The 22544-nt window shown below is 25.0% G+C and overlaps 2 protein-coding genes across 4 annotated transcripts in view; one reads left to right on the top strand and one right to left on the bottom strand.

Moving 5' to 3' along the window:
* LOC105150840 (long-chain-fatty-acid--CoA ligase ACSBG2) overlaps positions 1-22544 on the top strand; it is a 51553-nt gene that overhangs the window by 5602 nt on the left and 23407 nt on the right. The gene's annotated exons all lie outside the window — the stretch shown is intronic.
* LOC105150839 (long-chain-fatty-acid--CoA ligase ACSBG2) lies at positions 1226-22124 on the bottom strand. Of its 3 annotated transcripts, XM_087403421.1 has the most exons (13): positions 21984-22123; positions 7812-7879; positions 6581-6632; positions 6035-6242; positions 5656-5790; positions 5287-5482; positions 5112-5213; positions 4870-5016; positions 3561-4036; positions 3119-3333; positions 2453-2604; positions 2257-2382; positions 1226-1942 (listed from the first exon to the last, which is right to left on the bottom strand). In XM_087403421.1, exons 2-13 carry the CDS (start codon positions 7869-7871, stop codon positions 1748-1750), a joined length of 2064 nt encoding a protein of 687 aa, XP_087259547.1. In that variant the 5' UTR covers positions 7872-7879; positions 21984-22123; the 3' UTR covers positions 1226-1747. The 3 variants fall into 3 exon arrangements, with proteins under 3 accessions (XP_087259547.1, XP_011062483.1, XP_087259548.1); XM_011064181.2 differs by lacking the exon at positions 7812-7879 and having other exon boundaries at positions 21984-22124; XM_087403422.1 differs by lacking the exons at positions 6581-6632; positions 7812-7879 and having other exon boundaries at positions 21984-22122.

Raw genomic sequence — 22544 nt, 5'->3', positions numbered from 1 at the left:
CATTCTTGGAATGCTAACGTTTCGTGAACCTGGACACAGGGGAAACGCATAATCTTTATATAATAAATAATACTTAATAAATTAAGTTTTTGATAGAGCGTATATATCGGAGTTACCCTAATTATAATGTGTATGAGTAGTTGTAAAATTCGTTACTGTTATCAAAAAAGTGTAACTTTGTTATCGTTACAGTTACCAAAGAAAAAAATTAATTGTAACTTCGTTACAAGTAAATACTTTCATTCCCTGCTCGTTATACAATCGTTCATAATGATATTGCGCAGATATTTTACATAGTAAGTTTATGAACATATAACGACTGCATAACGAATTACAGAATACAAGGACTGATGTGCTAATATTGGGTCATTTAAAAAGTATCCGCGGTTTTTTCATTCAAAAATTGAACAAAAAACCGCGGATACTTTTTAAATAGCCTAATATGTCGTATTAATGCGAAATATATGTTTTAGCTATAATGAAATCAAACTAGCCCATTGTTCTAATAACTGTATCATAAAAATTGTCATGATTAAATTAAATTACATTAGACTCATAAAGTAAATGTTATAATTTTAATAATTTTAAATTTTTGTAAATGTTTACAGAGTATGTATGCTGTTTAATTGCACGCTATTAATTTTTACAATTCAATTATTATTGTTTTTCTTGCTCAATCGATTTATTTTTTTCTTTTTGTGTAACTGCATAAAATATATCAAATTAAAATAACATGAATTTTTAATTTAAAATGATTTATAACAGATACAATAATTTATCCGAATTTTAATTTGTAAATATATCATTGCAAATAGGAAATATGCAATAATTGCGAATATCCATAATAAAGACTAATAAAATAATACATTTGCTATTATATGTCAAATTCATTTCTAACTTATCAATCTTTGATATTTATTTAACTGCGCTTATCTTAGCGTCGAGACATTTTTATTTTGGATAGCTACTAACATCGAATAAAAAATTTACATAGTTTAAAATCATAATAACAGTGGCTTACGAAGCTGATCAAATATAGTATATTACACAACAATTATTTTTATTTAGAATTGATTAAAAAAAGACAATTAATGACTTTCAATATATATAAGTTTCAATATCAATATAACGTGTACACATATATAAAAATAAATATCTATATTTATAATGAATATCTAACTGTTATCTTGTTTAATGATGTGTTAATTCTTAAAATGTCTTGATGTCTTACTTAACAATTTTTTATTGATAAATGTAATAACATTATTGTCTTGATCATGATTTTTTGTTGATATGTTCTTAAGATAAATAATATGCTACTCATTTTCCGCTAAGTATTCAATCATTTAATACGATACATAATTTATACATCTCGAAACTTCAATTAAACATTAGCCAAAACCAAACAAAACTTATTATTATTAACATTTTTTTTATTTCCTTTAATCATCTGCACTCAAACATTAAAATGCTCAAATATGTCGCTAAAACATTCGATTTTACTTAAAATATTCGATATTAAGGTATGATATAAAAACGATATAAGATTCTTTAATAACACATACCTCATTATGACGATATCAAATAAATATTAATTAACAGTAACATAAAATTAATGTTATAATTTCAAATTTAACGATATAATTGCTAATTTTGTTATATTATTATTCATTTTGTTAAGTATGAAATTATAATATCGATGTAAAATATTATTGTTAGTCGGAATTTATTAGGTAGCGTGAATAGTTTATTCATACATTTTATCTATCAAATCAGCATACATTTTTTGAACTACATTCTTTTTAAGTTTTAACGTGGGTCCTAATTCGCCAGTTGGAATCGAAAAATCATGAGGAAGAATTTCGAATTTTTGTACTTTTTGAGCATTACTTACAGCTTGCATATTTGATCTTTTAATTGCCTCATTGATTTCTTCATATATCTAAAAAAGCAAGAAACATTTTATAGTATTTAAACATCCGGACCAAACGAACAAATACGAATGCTATCGTACTGGCAATGTTGTTTGCATTAAAATAACTAATACACAATATTGACCTAGTATTAATTCAATATTGTCTCAATACGTTTACATCATCAATATTTATAATAACTAATGCATCGCCAGTAAATTATTACTACAAAAGTTGTTTATTCATATTTGTTTGCGTTCATTTGCTCAATTCGGACTTAAAAAATAAATATTTTTTTATTATACAATATTAACTAATGTTATGAGTCTCTTTGAAGACTTACTGCTACATCACGAGAGCTTATGACTTCTGTAATCGTTTTGGCACTACTACCAATAGATTGTGCCCATTTTAATACATCTGGCGTCAGCGTATCTAACGGCGCACCAGTTTCTTCATTAATATTACTCTGAAAAAAAACGTATTAGTTGGACATTTATAGTTTTAAATTTATATTCTTTTATTTTTTCGCATTGTACCTTAAGCGTGACAAGGACTGTTAAATATTTCCTTTTATCTCCAACTGCCATAACATTACTTAAATATGGTAATTCAGATAATATCGATTGTTCTATATTATACGGTGCCACATTTTCTCCTCCACTTGTGATTATAAGTTCTTTTATTCTACCTGCGAATATACAAAATATATTATATATCGTACTTGCTGACATAACATGAATATGATTATTTTTAACAATATTCTGATGAAAATTTTGCTTAAAATTTTTTATATAATTTTTTTGAAAATTGTATAAAAATATTTCAGAATCTTTGAATAATTTTATAACTTTGTTTAAATTTTTTAAATTTTTTACGCACTGGAACATTTTTAAGAAGTGTCGAGAAAGATTTTATTCTAGAGTCGTTCTACGTGTGAGAATTTTAAAATATTTTCAGATTTCTAAGATTCCTATTTTGTAATTTTTCATAAAATCTTATAAAATCTTTTCAAAGATATATAAAAAGAAATCTCAAAAATCTTAGAATATTTCAAAATTCATACGTACAAAAAATTCTGAAAAAAGATACATTTTTCTTAGTGTTTCTAAAAAATAATTCAATATGTATAAAAATTCTCAAAAAAATTTTTGTCAAAATATTACATAATGACAAATGTTAATAGATGTAAAACATATGTTTACCAGTAATAAACAAATTCCCTTTTGAATCGAATTTGCCAAGGTCACCACTATGTAACCAGCCGTTTTTATCTTTGGCTTCTTCAGTTTTTTCTGGTGCATTTAAATAACCCATAAATATATGTCGTCCACTCATACAAACCTCTCCCTCACCATGTTCATCTATATTATCTAATTTTGTATATACTCCAGACATAGGTCTTCCTACACTATGCAGGCTATAAATAAATAAAAATAACGTCTATTGTATATAATATATTAGGTGTTGGAATTAATTCGTAGCGTTTTACAAGTGATGGGAAGTACTTTCATTAATGTATTTTTTAATGCTCATGTGAAATAAATAACATTCTTTCATTAAAAAACGCTACGAATTAATTCCAACACCTAATATTTTACAGATATCTTTGTAAAAATATAAAGAATAAAAGCAGATATAATTTACTTGTATTCTTTACAGTCGGTTATTGTATGAGGTCCAGTACTTTCAGACATTCCATATACATCTAATATAGATACGTCTAAACTTAAGAAATATTTTTTAATATCGATATTCAAGGGTGCTGCTGCGGTAATGAACATGTGACATTTGTTTAAACCCAATGCTGTCTTGACTTTGTCGAAAACAAGCCATTTTGCAAAGACGTAGCCCCAATGTTTGTAATCTATGCCATTTATTTTATTTGTGTAGTAATGAAGACCTTGTGCTTTTGCCCATTTAGCAATCCACGTTTTTATTACACCATTATTTTTTGCTTTTTCTTGCATCTTTTCATATATCTTTTCCCATACTCTAGGCACTCCCAGGAAAATAGTCGGTTGTGCCACAAGTAATGTATTTAATAATGTACCCTTTAATGCACCTGAATCTGCAAAGCACACTGTAGTCGCTAACATAATGTTTGCTATGACGTCAATTAACTAAAATTAATAAAAACATGATTATAAATCAATTTTTTTTCTATTGAAATAGATATTTAGATGTAATTACAAGTTTGGGAAAGTTACTTTAAAAAAAAATAACTCATCGTTATCCATTAGAAAAGTAACTATCATTAGCTTTACTTTTGCTATTCAAAATGTATCAAATAGCTTTTTTTGAAGTGGCATTTAATGTCGCTAATTGACAAATTTAATCGAGCTCTATAATAGTTGTAATTAATTACAACATGGTAAAAAATAATACTTCTCTTTTTTAAAATTGGCTGTACACATTTATTTTAGAGCTTTTTTAATCTTTTTTAAATTAATTGTAATTTAACATAAATTACGTTTTTTTTGTAACTAATTGTAATTTATTTAACAGTTACTTCTATACAGTTACTTTTTATATTTTAAATTTATATTTCTCAACATATTGACCAAAATGAAGTGTTCAATAAACAATCTGTAATTCTTGTAATTGAAATATATTTTTATCTCTGATATTTTATAAACAAATTTTTATACAAAAACATATGTATAATACAGTATAAACATATGCAATATATTATATATGAAATATCTACTTTCTAAGTAACTATAACTAGTTATGTTTAGAAAGTAATTTTTTCAATCCTATAGTGATATTACCAAAATATTTCTACTTATAAGCCCCGTTTTCACATTATATGATTAGTAAAGATTAAAGAATTCTTGAATGAATTTTATTAATGAATTTCTTAGTAATTTTTAGTCTTTAGGTAATCACATATTGTGAAAATGGGCCTGAAGACATCTAAATAAAATACATTATCCTATTTGAAACATCTCACCTGTGCTGCAACATGAGATAATGGCAAGTAGCTAACTATAACTTCTGATTTTTCTTTTATTTGTAACGTTGATGTTACTGCGCGTATGCCATGTAATATATTATCATGATTTAACATTACAGCTTTTGGATTTCCAACTGTTCCTGACTGGAAAAATTGCAAATAAGGAAATGATACATTAAATATTATAGCAGATTAATTGTAATAAATTGTGATGATTAATTGTGATAAATTTAACATACCGTATATACTAAAATGCAACATTCGTTTACTGCTATCGTCTTTAATACATATGATAATTTATCCTCCGATTCTGTTTTACCTATGTTCAATAAATCGTTCCACTGACAAATAATAAGTAAAAAATAAGTTGTGTATACTAAATAAAAAGGTATTAGATAAGTATAGTAAATTTACACTCAAAATATTCTTTTCGGTAGGTTTGCCATCATATTGAACAATTGCTTTCAAGTGAGGCAAATTGTGTTTTATTTGCAAGATTTTTTGCAATTGTTTCTCATCTTCAACGACTATTATATTTGCCCTGCTGTGTTCAGCACAATATTGGCACGCCTCTGGAGAATTTGTAGTATAAATCCCTGTAGCTAATCCACTAAAAAAGAACGATGAGATCTATTTATCTAAAAATCGGAAAAATAAAAATATACGTTGTTGAAACGTTATATCTTTTTTTATTATTACATCGCTATATAAGTAAATTGTAAATTGTGTAAAAGTAATTATACGTGATACTCATTTAGACATAAAAGTATTAAGCTTTTTTACCCAGCATATATAGTCGCAAGTTCGGTAATGAACCATTCTGGACTGTTGAACCCCATTATGCAAACGCTATGATATCGCTCCAAACCCAGCTTCAGAAATGCTTTTGCGACGGTTTTTACAATAGACTCGTATTCTCTGTAATATAAATTAACAAAATCGTATAAAGTTAATTGTATTATCTAACATGATAAAGAGTTTAATTGCTAAACTCATTAAAATTACTTATCAATCAGAAAAGAAGAAAGAACAAAGAGTTGTACAAAATAATATTTTTATAAAATTATAAATAGAAAAATTAGTCTTATACATTTTATCATATATTACTTATTGTGATAATGAAGAAAAATAAAAGTCTTATTACATTTTTTTTTATACATACTGGAAGGTATATGTGGTTCTTTTGCCGTTGGCATCAGGTGCAGATACCAATGCTATATGGTCAGAATAAAGCTTTGCTGTTCTAGTTAAAACTCCAGGGATTGATACAGGCATATATGAATTAAGTTCATTGCTATCTAATTTTATTCGTACTTTGCCATCGACGTTACATGTAGTATCTACGTCCGCAGGTAGCACCTGATCAGGTCCTAAAAATATGTAAACATAAATATTTTACTTTCTTATTTAAATAAAATGATAATTTAAAGAAAATAGCAATTTTTAAACATTGTTTAAACAAAATAACAATTTACAAAACTAAATTGTTTAATAGAATAGAAGAAAATGCATACTTTGCTGTGGGTAGAATATATAAATAATTTTCTACAATAAAGTAAAATAAGATAAGTACAATACTTAGCAGTAATGATTTAACATTGTAACTGACAATAAATTGTAAAAGGAGATCGATAGATTTAATAAGATAAGAGAATTTAATTGGAATAATTATTAAAGAAATTTTTTAATAAAAATATAATGAAATTACCATCGAGACCAGTTTCACTAGCTGATGCATATCTAATCGATTGAGTCATCTCCTACAACAAGTTTTTCCACTCGGTTTATGTACTTTAAATATTAAAATAGTATAACATAAATTTTAAGTGAGTTTTTAAAGTATGGCGTTGCTCTTACGTTTTATGTTAATAATAGTCATCCACATTACCAAGCAAAAAATATGATTTTTGCAGAAATTATTAATATACATATATTATACAAAAATTAATATACATATTAGATTTTATAATTACCGACAGAAGCACTTTTTCTTACTTGTTTACATGTGACATTATCATTAACGCATACAAGATTCTAAAGAACTAAAATCATCTAATGAATAATTTAACATATAAGTAGCAAAAAATTTGTATTAAATAATTCGTATATTATAACTTTAAATTATTGTAATATTGTTGGAATTTTTTGCAATTCCAAACATCTATATTATCTCTATGATTTATAATATTACTGTGATGTAATGAATCAAGCTACGAATTCTTTTACTGATGCACAATCTCAAATGAAAATCTCTAATAGTATTATAGAATATATTATGAGAAACTTGTATTAGGTGTTGGAATTAATTCGTAGCGTTTTACAAGTGATGGGAAGTACTTTCATTAATGTATTTTTTAATGCTCATGTGAAATAAATAACATTCTTTCATTAAAAAACGCTACGAATTAATTCCAACACCTAATATTATCATTTTAATTAAAATTGTAAGAGGTTATTAAATGTGCGTGCTTGGTAATAATGTAATTGCTAAATCTAATTATACAGTTATATTATATAATAGATATGTACTGCATGCAGTACGCAAAGTAAACACTTCTGTGCTATATACATATAAAGTTAACAAATTATGAATGACAAAAAAAGAAATGATACTCAATCACAGAAAAATAACGATTGTTGACACTTACTTATTTAACGAAGTTATCATTTACTACATACGTAATATTATTATTAGTGCTTGATGAAATTAATGGATGCATAAAAAACGCGAATCTTTGAATTACGTAATTAATTGAATCAAATTCGTTCAAATAAACACATTTTATCGCGAATAGTAACTGCAATAAATTTATCAGATTTTTTTACAATTATATTACGTGATTCAATTAAGATTCATCTATTGCGTTTTTTATCGTCCATTAATTTTCACAATAAATGGCGTGATGATTCAATCGATTTTTTTTTTATAAATATCGTACTTTATCATCTCGTGTAAATCCATTTATTCCGCACGACTGTATGAGCTGAGATACGGACATTGTTGTATCTAAGATAACAATAAATAACAAAATAATAAGACAAAAAGTGTTTACTATTAAATTTATAATGAAACGAATTTCTGTTATTTATATAGCTTTATTAATATCTTAATTTTTGCCAGAAAATTGGATATAATTCAAACTTATTTTAATTTAATGCTTTGATACATATATGCGTAATAACAAATTGGTACACAATGATTAAAAAAAAAGCAAATAGAAATGGTAAATAAAACAAGAATAAAATTATATTATACCTAATTAATATAAAAGTCTAATAATAAGTTGCGATATTGTATTTATTTATGAATATACTATTAAATTTTAAGATTTAACATGTCTAGATAATAGGTTGCAAAATAAATAATATTACATATTATGTTGAAATTATGTAATTTTTACAAAAATATGTTTTAGTTTTTATGTAACATTTTTCAACAGTTAGAATTTTCAAATAAATGAAGAAAAAAAATTGGAATTATTTATTTAATACTATTTGATTATTTTAAAATCATACATGATAAAGTAATTGTACAATATCTAAATTACATGTAAAAAAGAGTTAAAAATAAATATTATAATGTACAAAATGAATATTATATAAAAAACATGTATAGAATATATAGAAACTGGCAGGGTTGGTATTGCTAAGTTAAAAAGTTAAAAGTTAAGTTATAAAGTTAAAAAGTTAATTAATTTTAACTTGACTTACAAGGGAATACAACCAAGTGAACCCTCTCCGATTTAAATGAGTTTTTATTATGTTGTTCTACGGATAAAAATAAAAGAAGACATATATTTTTTTATGCGTGTTGAGTTGTTAAGAAGGTGAAATTGTCTCTTAAAAAAATCTGTTTTTTCTTTCAGATTGAATATCTTCGAAACTGTAGAGATAGAAAAAAATTTTAGAATGAAAATTGAATGACTTCAAGAGTATTTTAAAACTAAATAAAAAAAAATTTAAATAAAAAAATTTTTTTTAATTATTTATAATAAAAATTATTTATTTATAAAGAAAAAATTTTTTTATTCTAAAGTACTCTTATGTCATTTAATTTTCAATCTGTAAATTTTCTATCTCTTATAGTTTCGACGATATTCAATCTGAAAGAAACAAATCGATTTTTTTGAAGAGAGGATTTCATCCCCTTAACGTGCGACTCAACACGTATAAAAAAATATGTCTCCTATTTTTGCAACATTGTTGTGTGCAATATTGTCGTGTGTGCAATATGCTGCGTGCAATATTGTTGTATGCGAAGCCTTCCCGTATAAATTTAACGAAAGCAAAGACTCTACAAATTCAAAATGATAAAAAGTAATAAAGGCTGTGGGAATCAACACAGTTATTATTTCAGATTATTTCATATTTATTAAATTTATTCCATAAATTTTTGTGCGATTTCGATAATCATAATATAAAAGAATTTTGACGTTTCAACTCCTCTTTGAGTCATCTTTAGAATGAATTATTCATTGTTAGATAACAAATTCTTGTGCTGTAATCAAATTTTTCATGTAATGTGTGGATTTCCCAACAGTTGACAGATTATTGGAAGTCTTTACTTAGAAACCGCTGTGTCGAATACTTCACAATAATTTTTAAATTTTATTTTATTTTATCAGTATGACCGTATGCTACGAAAAAATTTTTGTTATTCATGTAATTTTAATTGTGTAATGAATTATGGAGCTTATGTTGTGATTCCAATAGTTTTAATTTTAACTTAACTTAATTTTTTAAAAATTAACTTATCCAACCATGAAAACTAGAAATAATATATCCACGCAGAAAAAAGTCATCGTGATATCAAAATGACGTAAAAACAGCTCCAAATGATTAAAATTTCTCGATCAATTACAATTTATTTTAATCTTATCGAGACTCATTGCTCTGCTTAGATATTAATTACTTAGTTTAACAATTATTATGATTTATCTATGCAAAAAAATTATGTTTTTAATTCACGAATTATACATATAAGAAAGCAACACCGATGTCTGAATGAATAGAAAATAAAAGCGTAAGTATTTTTAACATTCTCAATATGTTTCGCAAGCAATGAAATTGTGTCAAAAATATTTGTAATATTTTGATATCTTAGTTTACGTAAAGAGTCAATCAGATTAATATGATTATGTTGCGATTATACACAACAATTAAAGTAAATGAACACCGAAACTATGAACAATACTTGTTAATGAATCTGACGATGAATAGTATACAATTAAAATTGGTAATATAAAAGAATAAATTTAATTATACTTTCCAAAGTGCATTGCTTAATTATACTTGCGTTACCAATCGATTCCAAAGTACAAAATTACAGAGATAATCAAAATCGCTGTTTAAAGTGTTAATGCACAAGCACAATAGAATAATTATTTAATAAATAAATAAAAAAATGAAAGTTGCCCAAATACGCATGTTTCTCTTACACATTTATATATATATTTTTAATCTTTAGTACACACGATGATTTTCCGATCCTTTATTCCTATCGGAGTTTTTCATTTCCTAGGTTAATTTTCATTACTTTAAGAAATATACAAAAATTATTAAATTATTCTTATATATATATTCAATATCTTTAGACAATATTTAAAAAATTGTGTTTAAAAAAATTGTATTAGGTGTTGGAATTAATTCGTAGCGTTTTACAAGAGATGGCACAAGCAGTACACTATTTCGTTGTTACCTATAGTTCTGTATACATTGTAAACTATCATAGGACGTCATTTGCCGTACATAACCTTTCTTGAAATCATAAATAACAATACTGTATAATTCATTGAATATGTCAAAATTTGTGCCAGATAAAGTGTTTTTGCGGGGAGTTTTACTTCATTACTTTAATATGAACAAAAGTGCAGCTGAAGCTCATCATATTTTAGTGGATGTGTATAGTGAACATGCTCTGGCTGAGCAAACGTGTAGGAAGTGGTTTGCACGTTTTAAAGCTGGTGATTTCGACTTGGATGACAAGGAGCGACCTGGTCAGCCGAAAAAATTTGAAGATAACGATTTGCAGGCACTGCTCAATGAAAACTCATGTCAAACACTTAAAGAATTATCTACGTCATTGGAAGTTGACTTCTCAACAATAGGAAAACGTCTTAAAAGTTTGGGCATGATCCAGAAGGAAGGACATTGGGTCCCATATGAATTGAAACCAAGGGATATTGAGAGACGTTTTCTCACGTGCGAACTGCTGCTTCAACGGCAGAAAAGAAAAGGTTTTTTGCATCGGATTGTTACCGGTGACGAAAAGTGGATCCATTATGACAATCCAAAGCGCAGAAAGTCATGGGTTAAGCCCGGCGAACCATCAACATCAGTGGCAAAGCCCAATATCCATGGCTCAAAGCTCCTGCTCTGTATTTGGTGGGATCAGAAGGGTGTCATATACTACGAACTGCTAAAACCGCATGAAACCGTTATTGGAGATCTCTACCGACGGCAACTGATGCGCTTGAGCCGTGCATTGAAACAAAAACGGTCGGAATACTTCGAAAGACACGATAAAGTCATCTTGCTGCACGACAATGCTCGCCCACACGTTGCAAAACCGGTAAAAACATACCTGGAAACACTTAAATGGGAAGTGCTACCGCACCCGCCGTATTCTCCTGATATTGCACCTAGCGACTACCACTTGTTTCGATCATTAGCTCATAGCTTGTGCGAGCAGAAGTTCACATCTTACGAAGATTGTACAAAATGGTTCGATTCCTGGATTTCATCTAAAGATGAACAGTTCTTCCGACGCGGTATTCATTCACTGCCTGAAAGATGGTCAAAAGTAGTAGAAAGTGATGGGAAGTACTTTCATTAATGTATTTTTTAATGCTCATGTGAAATAAATAACATTCTTTCATTAAAAAAACGCTACGAATTAATTCCAACATCTAATATAAATGTTATAACAATTACTTGATATTCCTAATTCTTTGAAGAAAACAAATATGCAAAACACGAATGATCCTTGTGTTAAGGATTAAAATATAAAAACATAAATTTTGAATTACCTTTTTAAACCGAAAATGGATTCACTCTTAATTATATTTTTTACATTTAAATATTATATCTGAAAATTTGAGATATTATTGTTATTAAAATAAACTTAAGCATCAACATAAGTTTCAAAGATAGCCTTTCTCGCTTATTTAAATAAATTCACACTTAGTAATTAGTCATTTTTATACAAATTATATTAGGTGTTGGAATTAATTCGTAGCGTTTTACAAGTGATGAGAAGTACTTTCATTAATGTATTTTTTAATGCTCATGTGAAATAAATAACATTCTTTCATTAAAAAACGCTACGAATTAATTCCAACACCTAATATTATTTTGGGTTTTTAAAATTATAATATAGTACCTTCAGTCAACATAAATTAAAAATCAAAATAATAAATTAAAAGTCAAACAAACTGGCATTAGTAATTGTGTTATAGATTTTGACGTTACCTTTGAAGAATTTTATAACTTTAATTTATCATCTCTTTATTATTATTATTATTTAATTTGCAAATTTAGGATGTTTTTCTTCCCATTTGATATATTGACGTAGAGGAGATTCATAAAAATATGAGATTATTGGCATGTAAATACGATCGTACGATATGTGATTGCTTTATTTTTGTCATAAACGTTCAAAGTACACAAGTATTAGCATTTGTAGAAGACGTGTTACGCAAATTCGCAAATTATCTTAATCGTTAAACTGATTATAAGAATCGATGTTACAAGGACATCACAATTACGCAATTACACCAAATGACAGAAATCTCGTCCTATGAAGAAATCAATGTTTTTTTATAAGCTCAAAAAATCATTCGGTGCTTAAAAAAAAGAAATTGCGAATGTCACGCAAAACAGTATTATAAAAATAATAAATTGCATGAAGATAGAGCAATTAAAGACTCATATATTTGCGATGTTAACTGTATAAATTGCATTTTTCAGTTGCAGCATTTTCCGTTTCTGATTTATTCCGTTTCTGCTTATTAATCGAATAAACAGAAAAATAAATATTTTATCCACATATATCTTCGCATGAAAAATTGTTAAATTATCGTTTTATGTTAGAAAGAGAAGTTTATAAATCTACATACAGAGTAAAGAAGCAATTATGCGATGATAATACAATCTTGTTGTCGCTTATAAAATGACATAAAACTTCAAAAATAGAAAAGAAAAATGGAGAATATGTTAAACAGAAGAATAGTATTTAAAAAAAAAAATTTATATAATTTTTCTCTATAAACACAAATAAATTACGAATATATATTTCTTCTATTATTTATAATCAATGATTTTATCGACTATTATTTATTTTGTTTTTAGTTGAATTGTTTTTGTGTACACTAGTACAGTTAATTTATGCGTACATCATACATGTATATTAGCATTTGTGTGAAATTAGTACTACGTTAATTGTGTTATAATATTAAACAATTCCTTTATTTGCACAATTTTAGAAATTTTTAACAATTGCTAAATTTTATAAAATTGTAGCAATTTTAGCAATATGCATTATACTAAATATTACACATATATTACTATATGACATATCACATATATTACTATATGATATGTACAGCATTATTTATTTGTTATAATATTTAATCTTATTGCATTCAAATGCCAGTTTCTTATTCATTACATGACATTCATTTTTCGAGAAACGAATGTCATATGATTATATAAGACATTCACAATACGAGAGCGTTATTCATTCAATCATTGGTTGACGTACTTTGTAACTTGATATATATATATTTTAGAATAGTAATAACTGCAAATTATGATAATAGCTAGTTCAAATACAACAATAAATGAATAATAACATCAACGAATTAAACGCAGTTTCTTAAATTGATTTAAGTACACATATTTTGTAAGATTCAAACATATTTTTATTATAATATTGTATTATTATACGGAAAACTATATGTGTGTATCTATTGTATATATTTAAAATGTGTTATGAAGTTTTAAAAAATTGATAAGATAACAAAAGACATAAGGAAAGAGTAAAAAAATATTTATTTAAAATTCTCAACAATCGTGTAATTGTGTAATATGTCGAGCTATGCAATGATTTTTACAAAAAGATTTTAATTTACTGTTCTAAATATTCACCATATACTCTCTTATGAACAAATATATGAATACTTATGAATGCGAAATTTTTGAAATGTATGTCAAGGAAAAATTTTTTATTAGGTGTTGGAATTAATTCGTAGCGTTTTACAAGTGATGGGAAGTACTTTCATTAATGTATTTTTTAATGCTCATGTGAAATAAATAACATTCTTTCATTAAAAAACGCTACGAATTAATTCCAACACCTAATATAATAAGTAAAATTGTTTAATATAATAACTTTATGATTTGTTTTTGTTTCTGCTTATATAAACAATCTTATGGGATTAGAGAAGAGACAAATTTTATAATGTATTATTAAATACATAATTGAAATATAATACAATAAGATAAATTAATATAATTGAAAATAGGTTAATAGAGAAAGAATTTATATAGCATTAAGAATAAAATTTTAAATATAAAACTGTAAAGATATGAAGACTGAATCTGTGAGCAGCATATCAACATGAATATAGATAATCAAACTTCAAGCAAAATTTCTATATCTTCTCGAATCTAATATTATATTGAACTTTGTGTGTTATTGCACTTTATTTTTAAGTACTTCTTTTTTCATCTTTCTGTAAAATATGATATGAACATGTAAAGAATGAAAAAAAATATAATTTTTTAATAATAATTTTTAACTTAATATTATTTTTAATTTAATATTATTAATATATAATAAATTTTTAAGTTAATATTATTAAATTCATTTAATATTAATTTAATTATGATATTATTCTAGCTTCAATGTATATAAATTCATAGAAAAATAATATTTGATATTAAGATTCAACTCTGATCGAATAAATCTCTTTTCATTCGTGAAAATGATTTATCTTTGAATCGTTATGATCCAACGAGTTAAAGAAAGTTATTAATAAATATGTTACAACACATAAAAAAAGATACTAATTTATTAAAGTTTATCGCACAAACACATGATTCTAGACTTTGTACAATAAAATTATTGTGTGTGTACTGTATCACTGCCATGAAATATACGAATGTATCAGATGTGTGTATGGTAATATATTATTATTATTATATATATATTATCTAAAGAATCAATCTAAGATACTAAAACATTGTATTGAAAACAATGATTCAGATATTTATGCAAAATTAGAGGAAATGCGTGCAATCGCTTAGTAGTGTACGCTTCACATGTACATGTCTTAATACCGAGTTTTGCAACTTAGCATTACATGATAAGAAGTATACTTAAATATACTTATGTAAGAAGCAATACACTATGATTTGCAAAATTCTAGCACGCATTCTTCTCCTGGAAAATTTATTTTAAATAAAATTAAGGTTTTTAAAAGTAAGAGTTTATTAAAATGTTTTTGAGATAATTGAAACTATTTAAATTAAAATGTATAAAAGGTTAATCAAAAATAATTTAAGATCTTTAAAATATTTTAAGGCTGACTTTAAAAAAAAGTTTTAAAAGAACTGAAGGTTCTATTATTTCCATTGTATCTGAAATTTTTTAAATATTTTTAAATCTTAAAATAAGACTAAGTTGTCATAAAGTTTACTCGTGAACAATACGCGGCATCACCGTGATAGATGCGGCGGTACTACATTTTCTCGTAAGTAATTCATGCAAGATAGAATAAAAAGAGTAATGAGATTTTTTATGTGTGTTCATATGAAACAAGAACTTTTAATCACGAATTTTCTTATAATTTAAAGAGGAGCTTGTCTTGAAGTTTAAACAAATTTATGATTCTGCAATTATTATTTTAAAGAAAAACTTTAAAATTGTTGATGTTTATTTTTCACACTTTTTAAGTTTCTTTAAGTTTTTCCAAATTTATCTTCCATATTTATCAGGTTTTTTCTCCAGGTTTCTCTACAATAAATAAATGTTAAGTTTTTTTTTTAAGATTTTCTCAGAAAAATTTTTTCAAGAGTTTTGAAAACTATACTTTCTATTAATTTTCTATTAAAAAAATATCAGTAATACATTTTTAAAAATTGATTGGATGTTTTGCAACTAAAGACTTTGCAACTTGTAAGATACATTATATATCATATATTTTAAAGATTTATAAGATATGAATATGTATTGTATGTTATTCATTTTGAAATATTAAATTAGATCATGTTTGTAAGATGAGTACTTGGACCGTTTTTAAAAATCTTCAGTCACTAAACAGTTACGATAAATGCAACTTAAATACTTATTTCTTTCATTTATATTAACGATGGATAATAATTTGTTGGATAACTGGATATCGTGAATCTTATCCGAAAAATCGGATAAACCGAATAATCGGATTTTTTATTCGAAAATAGCACAAAGAGATTAAAAAATTGAATATCTAATTGTTTTTTTTTAATAAAAGGATAATTTCTCTTTATGCAATTTATTATAAGTATGCTATAAAGATTTAATATTTATATATAAAAAAATAGAAATAGATTATTACATGATAATGCAGAAATGCTCATATGCTTACAAAAAATATAAAAGATTTAAAATACTTAAAAAATATATAATAAAAATGTAATGCTCAAGTAAAGAATAAAGGCATAAAAGATTTTAATTTAATTTTTAAATTATATTACATTATACTTATTAACTAATATTGAAATGTTAATAGAATATAAAATAATAGAATAATTTCTTGGTTGGTTGAATATACATATGATAAAATATTTAAAAAATTTAAATTTTGAAGAAGTATAATTATATTTATTCAAATTATGAAAAACTTTTTTACCTGGCTAAATGGTCGAACTGTTTGGCCGGTTGTAAAAAACCAGTTGAATATCGAATAGTTGCCGATTATTCATTACATCCCTAATTTATATGTCAAAATTTTGTTGTCTGCAGAAGTGTGCGTTTATGAAAGAATTATTCATATATAATTATACGTAAAATTATATTATATGTTTATAAATATTAATATATGTTCATGTATATATATGTACATATATATATATATATATATATATATATATATATATTAGGTGTTGGAATTAATTCGTAGCGTTTTACAAGTGATGGGAAGTACTTTCATTAATGTATTTTTTAATGCTCATGTGAAATAAATAACATTCTTTCATTAAAAACGCTACGAATTAATTCCAACACCTAATATATATATATATATTCATGCATGAAAAGATTTTTTATCGAAATACGTATCCTTGAGCAGTGTATTTGATATTACATTTAAAATATTCTATTAAACCGTAATACTAACAGTATTAAAAAATATGTCAATTGCAATGTACAAGTCCGAAATGATAATGATAATTTATACTGTCGTTTAGTTATATCGACCGTTACTGTCGTAACGGATCAATGTTACTTAAAAGCTTTAAGTTAATTGCTACATCTTACAACGGGATGGTTATAGCATGATGTGAAACATTAATGCAAAGGAATATGACGTTTCTGCGAGAGAAGAATATAAGTATATAGGAGCATATCAAGAAACTATAAAAAGGTTGAGAATTATGAAAAAATGATGTCAGAAAATTTTTGACATTTTGTTATATCTTCTTTCCGCTCCGGAATGTTTACTTTAGAAAACTTTAAAAATATTTAAGATCTACTATAAAGAAAACTTTAGAGAAAATAAAAAAATATGAATGATAAATTTGACACTTTAAACTTTTGTTTAAAGCAATCTTATTAAAACTTACTTAAGAAAATTCTAAAAGAAACTGAAATTAAAAAATTCTTAAATGTAAATGTCAATAATTTTAAGATTTTTTTAATTGATAATCTTATATAATTGTAAATTATAAAATTGTCTAAACTTCAAGACAAGTCCTCTTTATTTATAAGAATGCTTGTTTTAAAATTAATTATCTTATTAGAATACGAATGAAAATCTTATAGTTTTGTTCCTTTTATTCTATATATAGATTTTATTTAAGAGAAAATATAGCATTGCTGCGTACATTTGGTGACTATACTACGTACTACTTTAAAGTTAATATTGAAATACTTTGAAGTTTTTAGATCATTTTAATTTTTTACGTATTTTAAAGTCTTATAATTATTATCTTTAAAAACTTTAAACTTTATTTCGAGTAAATTTTCCCACACACAAAAGTTACATTCCAATTCTTTAACTTATAAGATAACGTTTTTTATATAATAATATTAAAATATTTTATTTTTGGCAATAAAATTTCTTTAATTGTAAAGTATATAGCTTTAAGTATATAGATTTACATTGAATAGAATTATGCTATCTGCTATACTAGTACAGACAGATAGTAAAATCCATTTTAATTTAATTTTATTTTAAACAGAAACACTAAATGATTATTTGTAACATATGAGAAGAAGTAAGAAGAAGGCATTAAAAGGAATGAGAACGCATATTATTAAGACATTCCTTGTCTCTATCCGTATAAATATTAAATATTTGTACAAAACTTATAATAAAAACTGTAGCCCAATCAAATTCACAATAATTATTTAGTTTCAAATTAGCCATTTGTGCATACTAATATACTATCATAGAAATGAATTAAATAATTATTCTTCCGTATAGGTATATTAATAATTATCAATACTACCAGGTAATCCATAAATTATTTTAAAGTCATTGCTTCTTACATTTTATCACTAGAAGTTAAATAAGATGCAAATGTAATATTTAATACATGCATATAATAAAAATGTAATTAATAAAAAAGAAGTTTTAAACATGGGAGGGGGGAGCATACACTGAAAAAAAAGTTGCTGTTTTAAAAAAATAGCTGATTTAACTAAATGTAGCAGGACTGTCAACCAAATATTTGTTAATTCAAACAAATAACATGTTTTAAATTAAGATTTTATTAATCTAAGTACATGAATATTTGAACTTAATAATTATTAGAAACTAAACGCATTTAGTCAAGTTAACGACAGTTTTTTCCAGTGCATGGAGATAAACAAAGTTTTTATTACAAAAAGCTATTTTTAATATTTAATAAATTTATATTTAATTTTATACGGGTGTTTCTAAAATAACGCCCACTAATCATATAGTGCTATTGTTAATAAAAAACTGAATCGAAAAGTCTTCTATCATTTTGTAATTTTCGCAATATTTTTTTTTAGTTATCCACTGAAAATGTTAAAAATTGACATATAAGACAACTTTTAAGATATCTTTGAGAGCTCTTTAAAAAACATCTTCAACATGTTTTACAAAGAACACTGAAACATATCTTAAAATTGTCTTATACATTGATTTCATTCGTTTATTCGGCAACCTTTAGAAATTAATATCTTGTTAACTAATTACGAAAATTGCAAAATGGTAAAGGACTTTTTGATTCAGTTTTTTATTAGGTGTTGGAATTAATTCGTAGCGTTTTACAAGTGATGGGAAGTACTTTCATTAATGTATTTTTTAATGCTCATGTGAAATAAATAACATTCTTTCATTAAAAACGCTACGAATTAATTCCAACACCTAATATTATAATAGCACTATACGATTAGTGTTGCTTAATAATGTTGCTAATTAAATGTAAATTAGAAATAATACAGAATAAGTTATTAAATATATGTTTAGACAAATATTATTATAAAATATTATTAAGCATGAAGAACCGTCTTCGGTGACTATTGTATTTTTCACTTACGTATGTTTAATCTTATCGGTCAATTTTTTACTTAATATTATTAAAAATATGGATTATACATTGAACAAAACGAAATTGTAATTTCTTTACAAAAATGTAATACAGATCAATTTATTACTGAAAGATAATAATTAATATGTATATTAATTAAGAAATAATTTTTAGAATTTGAAACTAATTACCAATTGCATCTAATATCAATTCTTGAATCAATTTTGTTTGTCGTATAACAAATTTACTGGATATGCTGATTGATTACTCAGCAGAAAATTTCTGTAATCACTGCAAAATGTCTCAAACTATTTCAAATGACTACTTATCGATAACTGTTAGAAAATAAAAAGGATAAAAATATCGCTTATCTTTACTAGATGAAAAATGCAATATATGTATAATTGTAGAAAAACTTCATCTGTCAATCAGATGCAATTTTAATTACGTGTATATGTGTTTAATAAAATTATTAAATATATTTTATAAATTATATTATATTAGCTATTTTATTATTTTATATTATCAAATATATTTTATGTGAATGCGTATTAATAATTTATTGTACTTATTGCTGGCTTATTTAACTACATTCCATAAAATTAATTAAACGCAGCTGATTGGCAAAAATGCTTTATCTAATTAATTGCAACGACACTAAAATGTGTAACATTATTTTAAAGATTTAAAAATTCTTGTTGAATTATATTTATGAATTCATGTGAGAAAAATAATATTTTAGTAAAAATATTAATAATTTTTTTACTATTTATATAAGCAAAAATGCAAAATAATGCAATAAAAATATGAATTCATTTTTCAAATGATAGAAAAAATATATACTTCATCCAAAATTCTATTAATTTTTTTTTCTCATGCTTATAACTTTTTGTTTTTAAAAAAATAAAATGTAATTAATGTAATAATTTAATATAAAATATAAATAAATCGATAAATATAATAAATATAATATAATATAATATTGAGAGCGAGTGTAGCAGAGTAGATAGCGCATTAGCTGCTATGCTAGAGATTCCGATAAAACCTAAATTTTTTCATACACTCGCGTTCTCCTCTCGAAAGGAAGCAGCAACCCATCGAGAGTATCCTTGCCAAGAAACACTTGCAAAGGAACATTTGTCTAAACAAAAACTTCGTTGTTCGGAATCAACGTTAAATTGTAGATCCTATATGAATTGTGTATATCAGCGTGCGCACCATAAGCATATGAGAGAAATTATCACGCTTGAACACGAACAACAGGACTAAAGAAATAATATAATATAATAAATAAGTAAAAGAAATTAATCTAAATCTTATTAAAATAATTCTTTATATAAATTCAAAAATCGATGATCGACTGTTTTAAGTTTTACAAAATTTATGACAAATTTCTTTTTTGAAGAAGAATAATTTTATATATAGAATACTGAATACAAAAGATATTCTGATTTCTTAATAAGATTTTCAAATTGATTTTCAATTGTAAAATATTATAGCGATATATTATATCTCTTTTATTAAAATAAAAATAAAAATTATTTTTTTACTGCAATGACGCGTAATCTTGATAGATTTGTAATCATCCGCAGGTCCTGGATTCAATCTGGACCTTCGTCTCACATACATCTCGATTTTTCGATCCCGAAAAATTACATCCTTTACATTTTAGAGATCGTTATATAAAATTAATAACCTTAAGCTTAGTCTACAATTGCGTAAATATAGTTGTAAGTAGTTGTAGAAGTGCATCAATCACTGTCAAATACGAGAAGAATATTCGACTGTGATTGGTCAATTCTTATAACTACGTTACAACTACGCTTTCGCAATTGTAAAATAAGCTTTACATTTGTGAAAACTAAACTCAGTAAAATTCGAAAAACTGTAGGGACGTTGAACAACGATGGAAAGATCTTTTATAATTAAACTGACACACACACACACACACACACACACACACACACACACACGCACACACATATATATATTCCCAGTATGCTAGTTTTATACGTTTTTTAAACGTTTGTAGAATTAGATACATTTAGAAAATGTATATAAAATGTATATATGTATATATATGTATGTATATATATATATATATATATATATATATATATATATATATATATCGATATATTTATCGCAATACTTCTTTTTCAATACAAATATAAATCTAAAAAATTTTTATATCACATGCGAAGAATGATATAAATTTTTGAGTTCTCCTTTTTAGTTTCAGTTATTTTTTAAATTTGAATTAATTTATTTATTAGCTAATTTATGTCTTATATTAAATAATTTATAATTTTGTCCGATGTCTCCAGATATTCAATCTCATTCGCACTCACCTAGTTTTCCTTACTTCTCAATTAAACTAAACAGACGATTCTCGCACGCTCGAGCTATGTTCTGGATTATGAGCCGGATCTCTGTATCGTGCGACAGCTCTTGCAATACTGACCAAGAACTCAATCCACCTACATCGATCATGCTATACATAAGTCGATGTCTAGTGTACTATTAATGCGAAATACGTTTTTAACTTTACGCATCAACATAAAATCAAATAAACCAGATTGAATCGGCTCATTTTTTTGAATATTTTAAGAATGGTTGTCTAGACATACAGAAGAGAAATTATAATAAATATTTATCACTTATCATTTTTTGAAATATCACATAAATATTTTGTCCATATTTTATATAAAACTTTATTCGAAATATTATTAAAATATAGACTAAATATTTTATGTAATATTTATGATAAATACAAATAAATAATTCTAATAAGTATTTTTTACGTGGATTATAATATCTTATTGAGTATTTTTATAGCATTTACTACAACATTTATAACAAATATTTCATAATATTTATAATAAATATTTATGATCTATATGCGATCTATA

This window comes from Acromyrmex echinatior, chromosome 2 (assembly GCF_024713525.1).
Source record: "Acromyrmex echinatior isolate Ae372 chromosome 2, ASM2471352v2, whole genome shotgun sequence".
Taxonomy (NCBI): domain Eukaryota; kingdom Metazoa; phylum Arthropoda; class Insecta; order Hymenoptera; family Formicidae; genus Acromyrmex; species Acromyrmex echinatior.
Note: the sequence above shows the minus strand (reverse complement) of the source record. Positions and strands in the feature narration are given on the sequence as shown.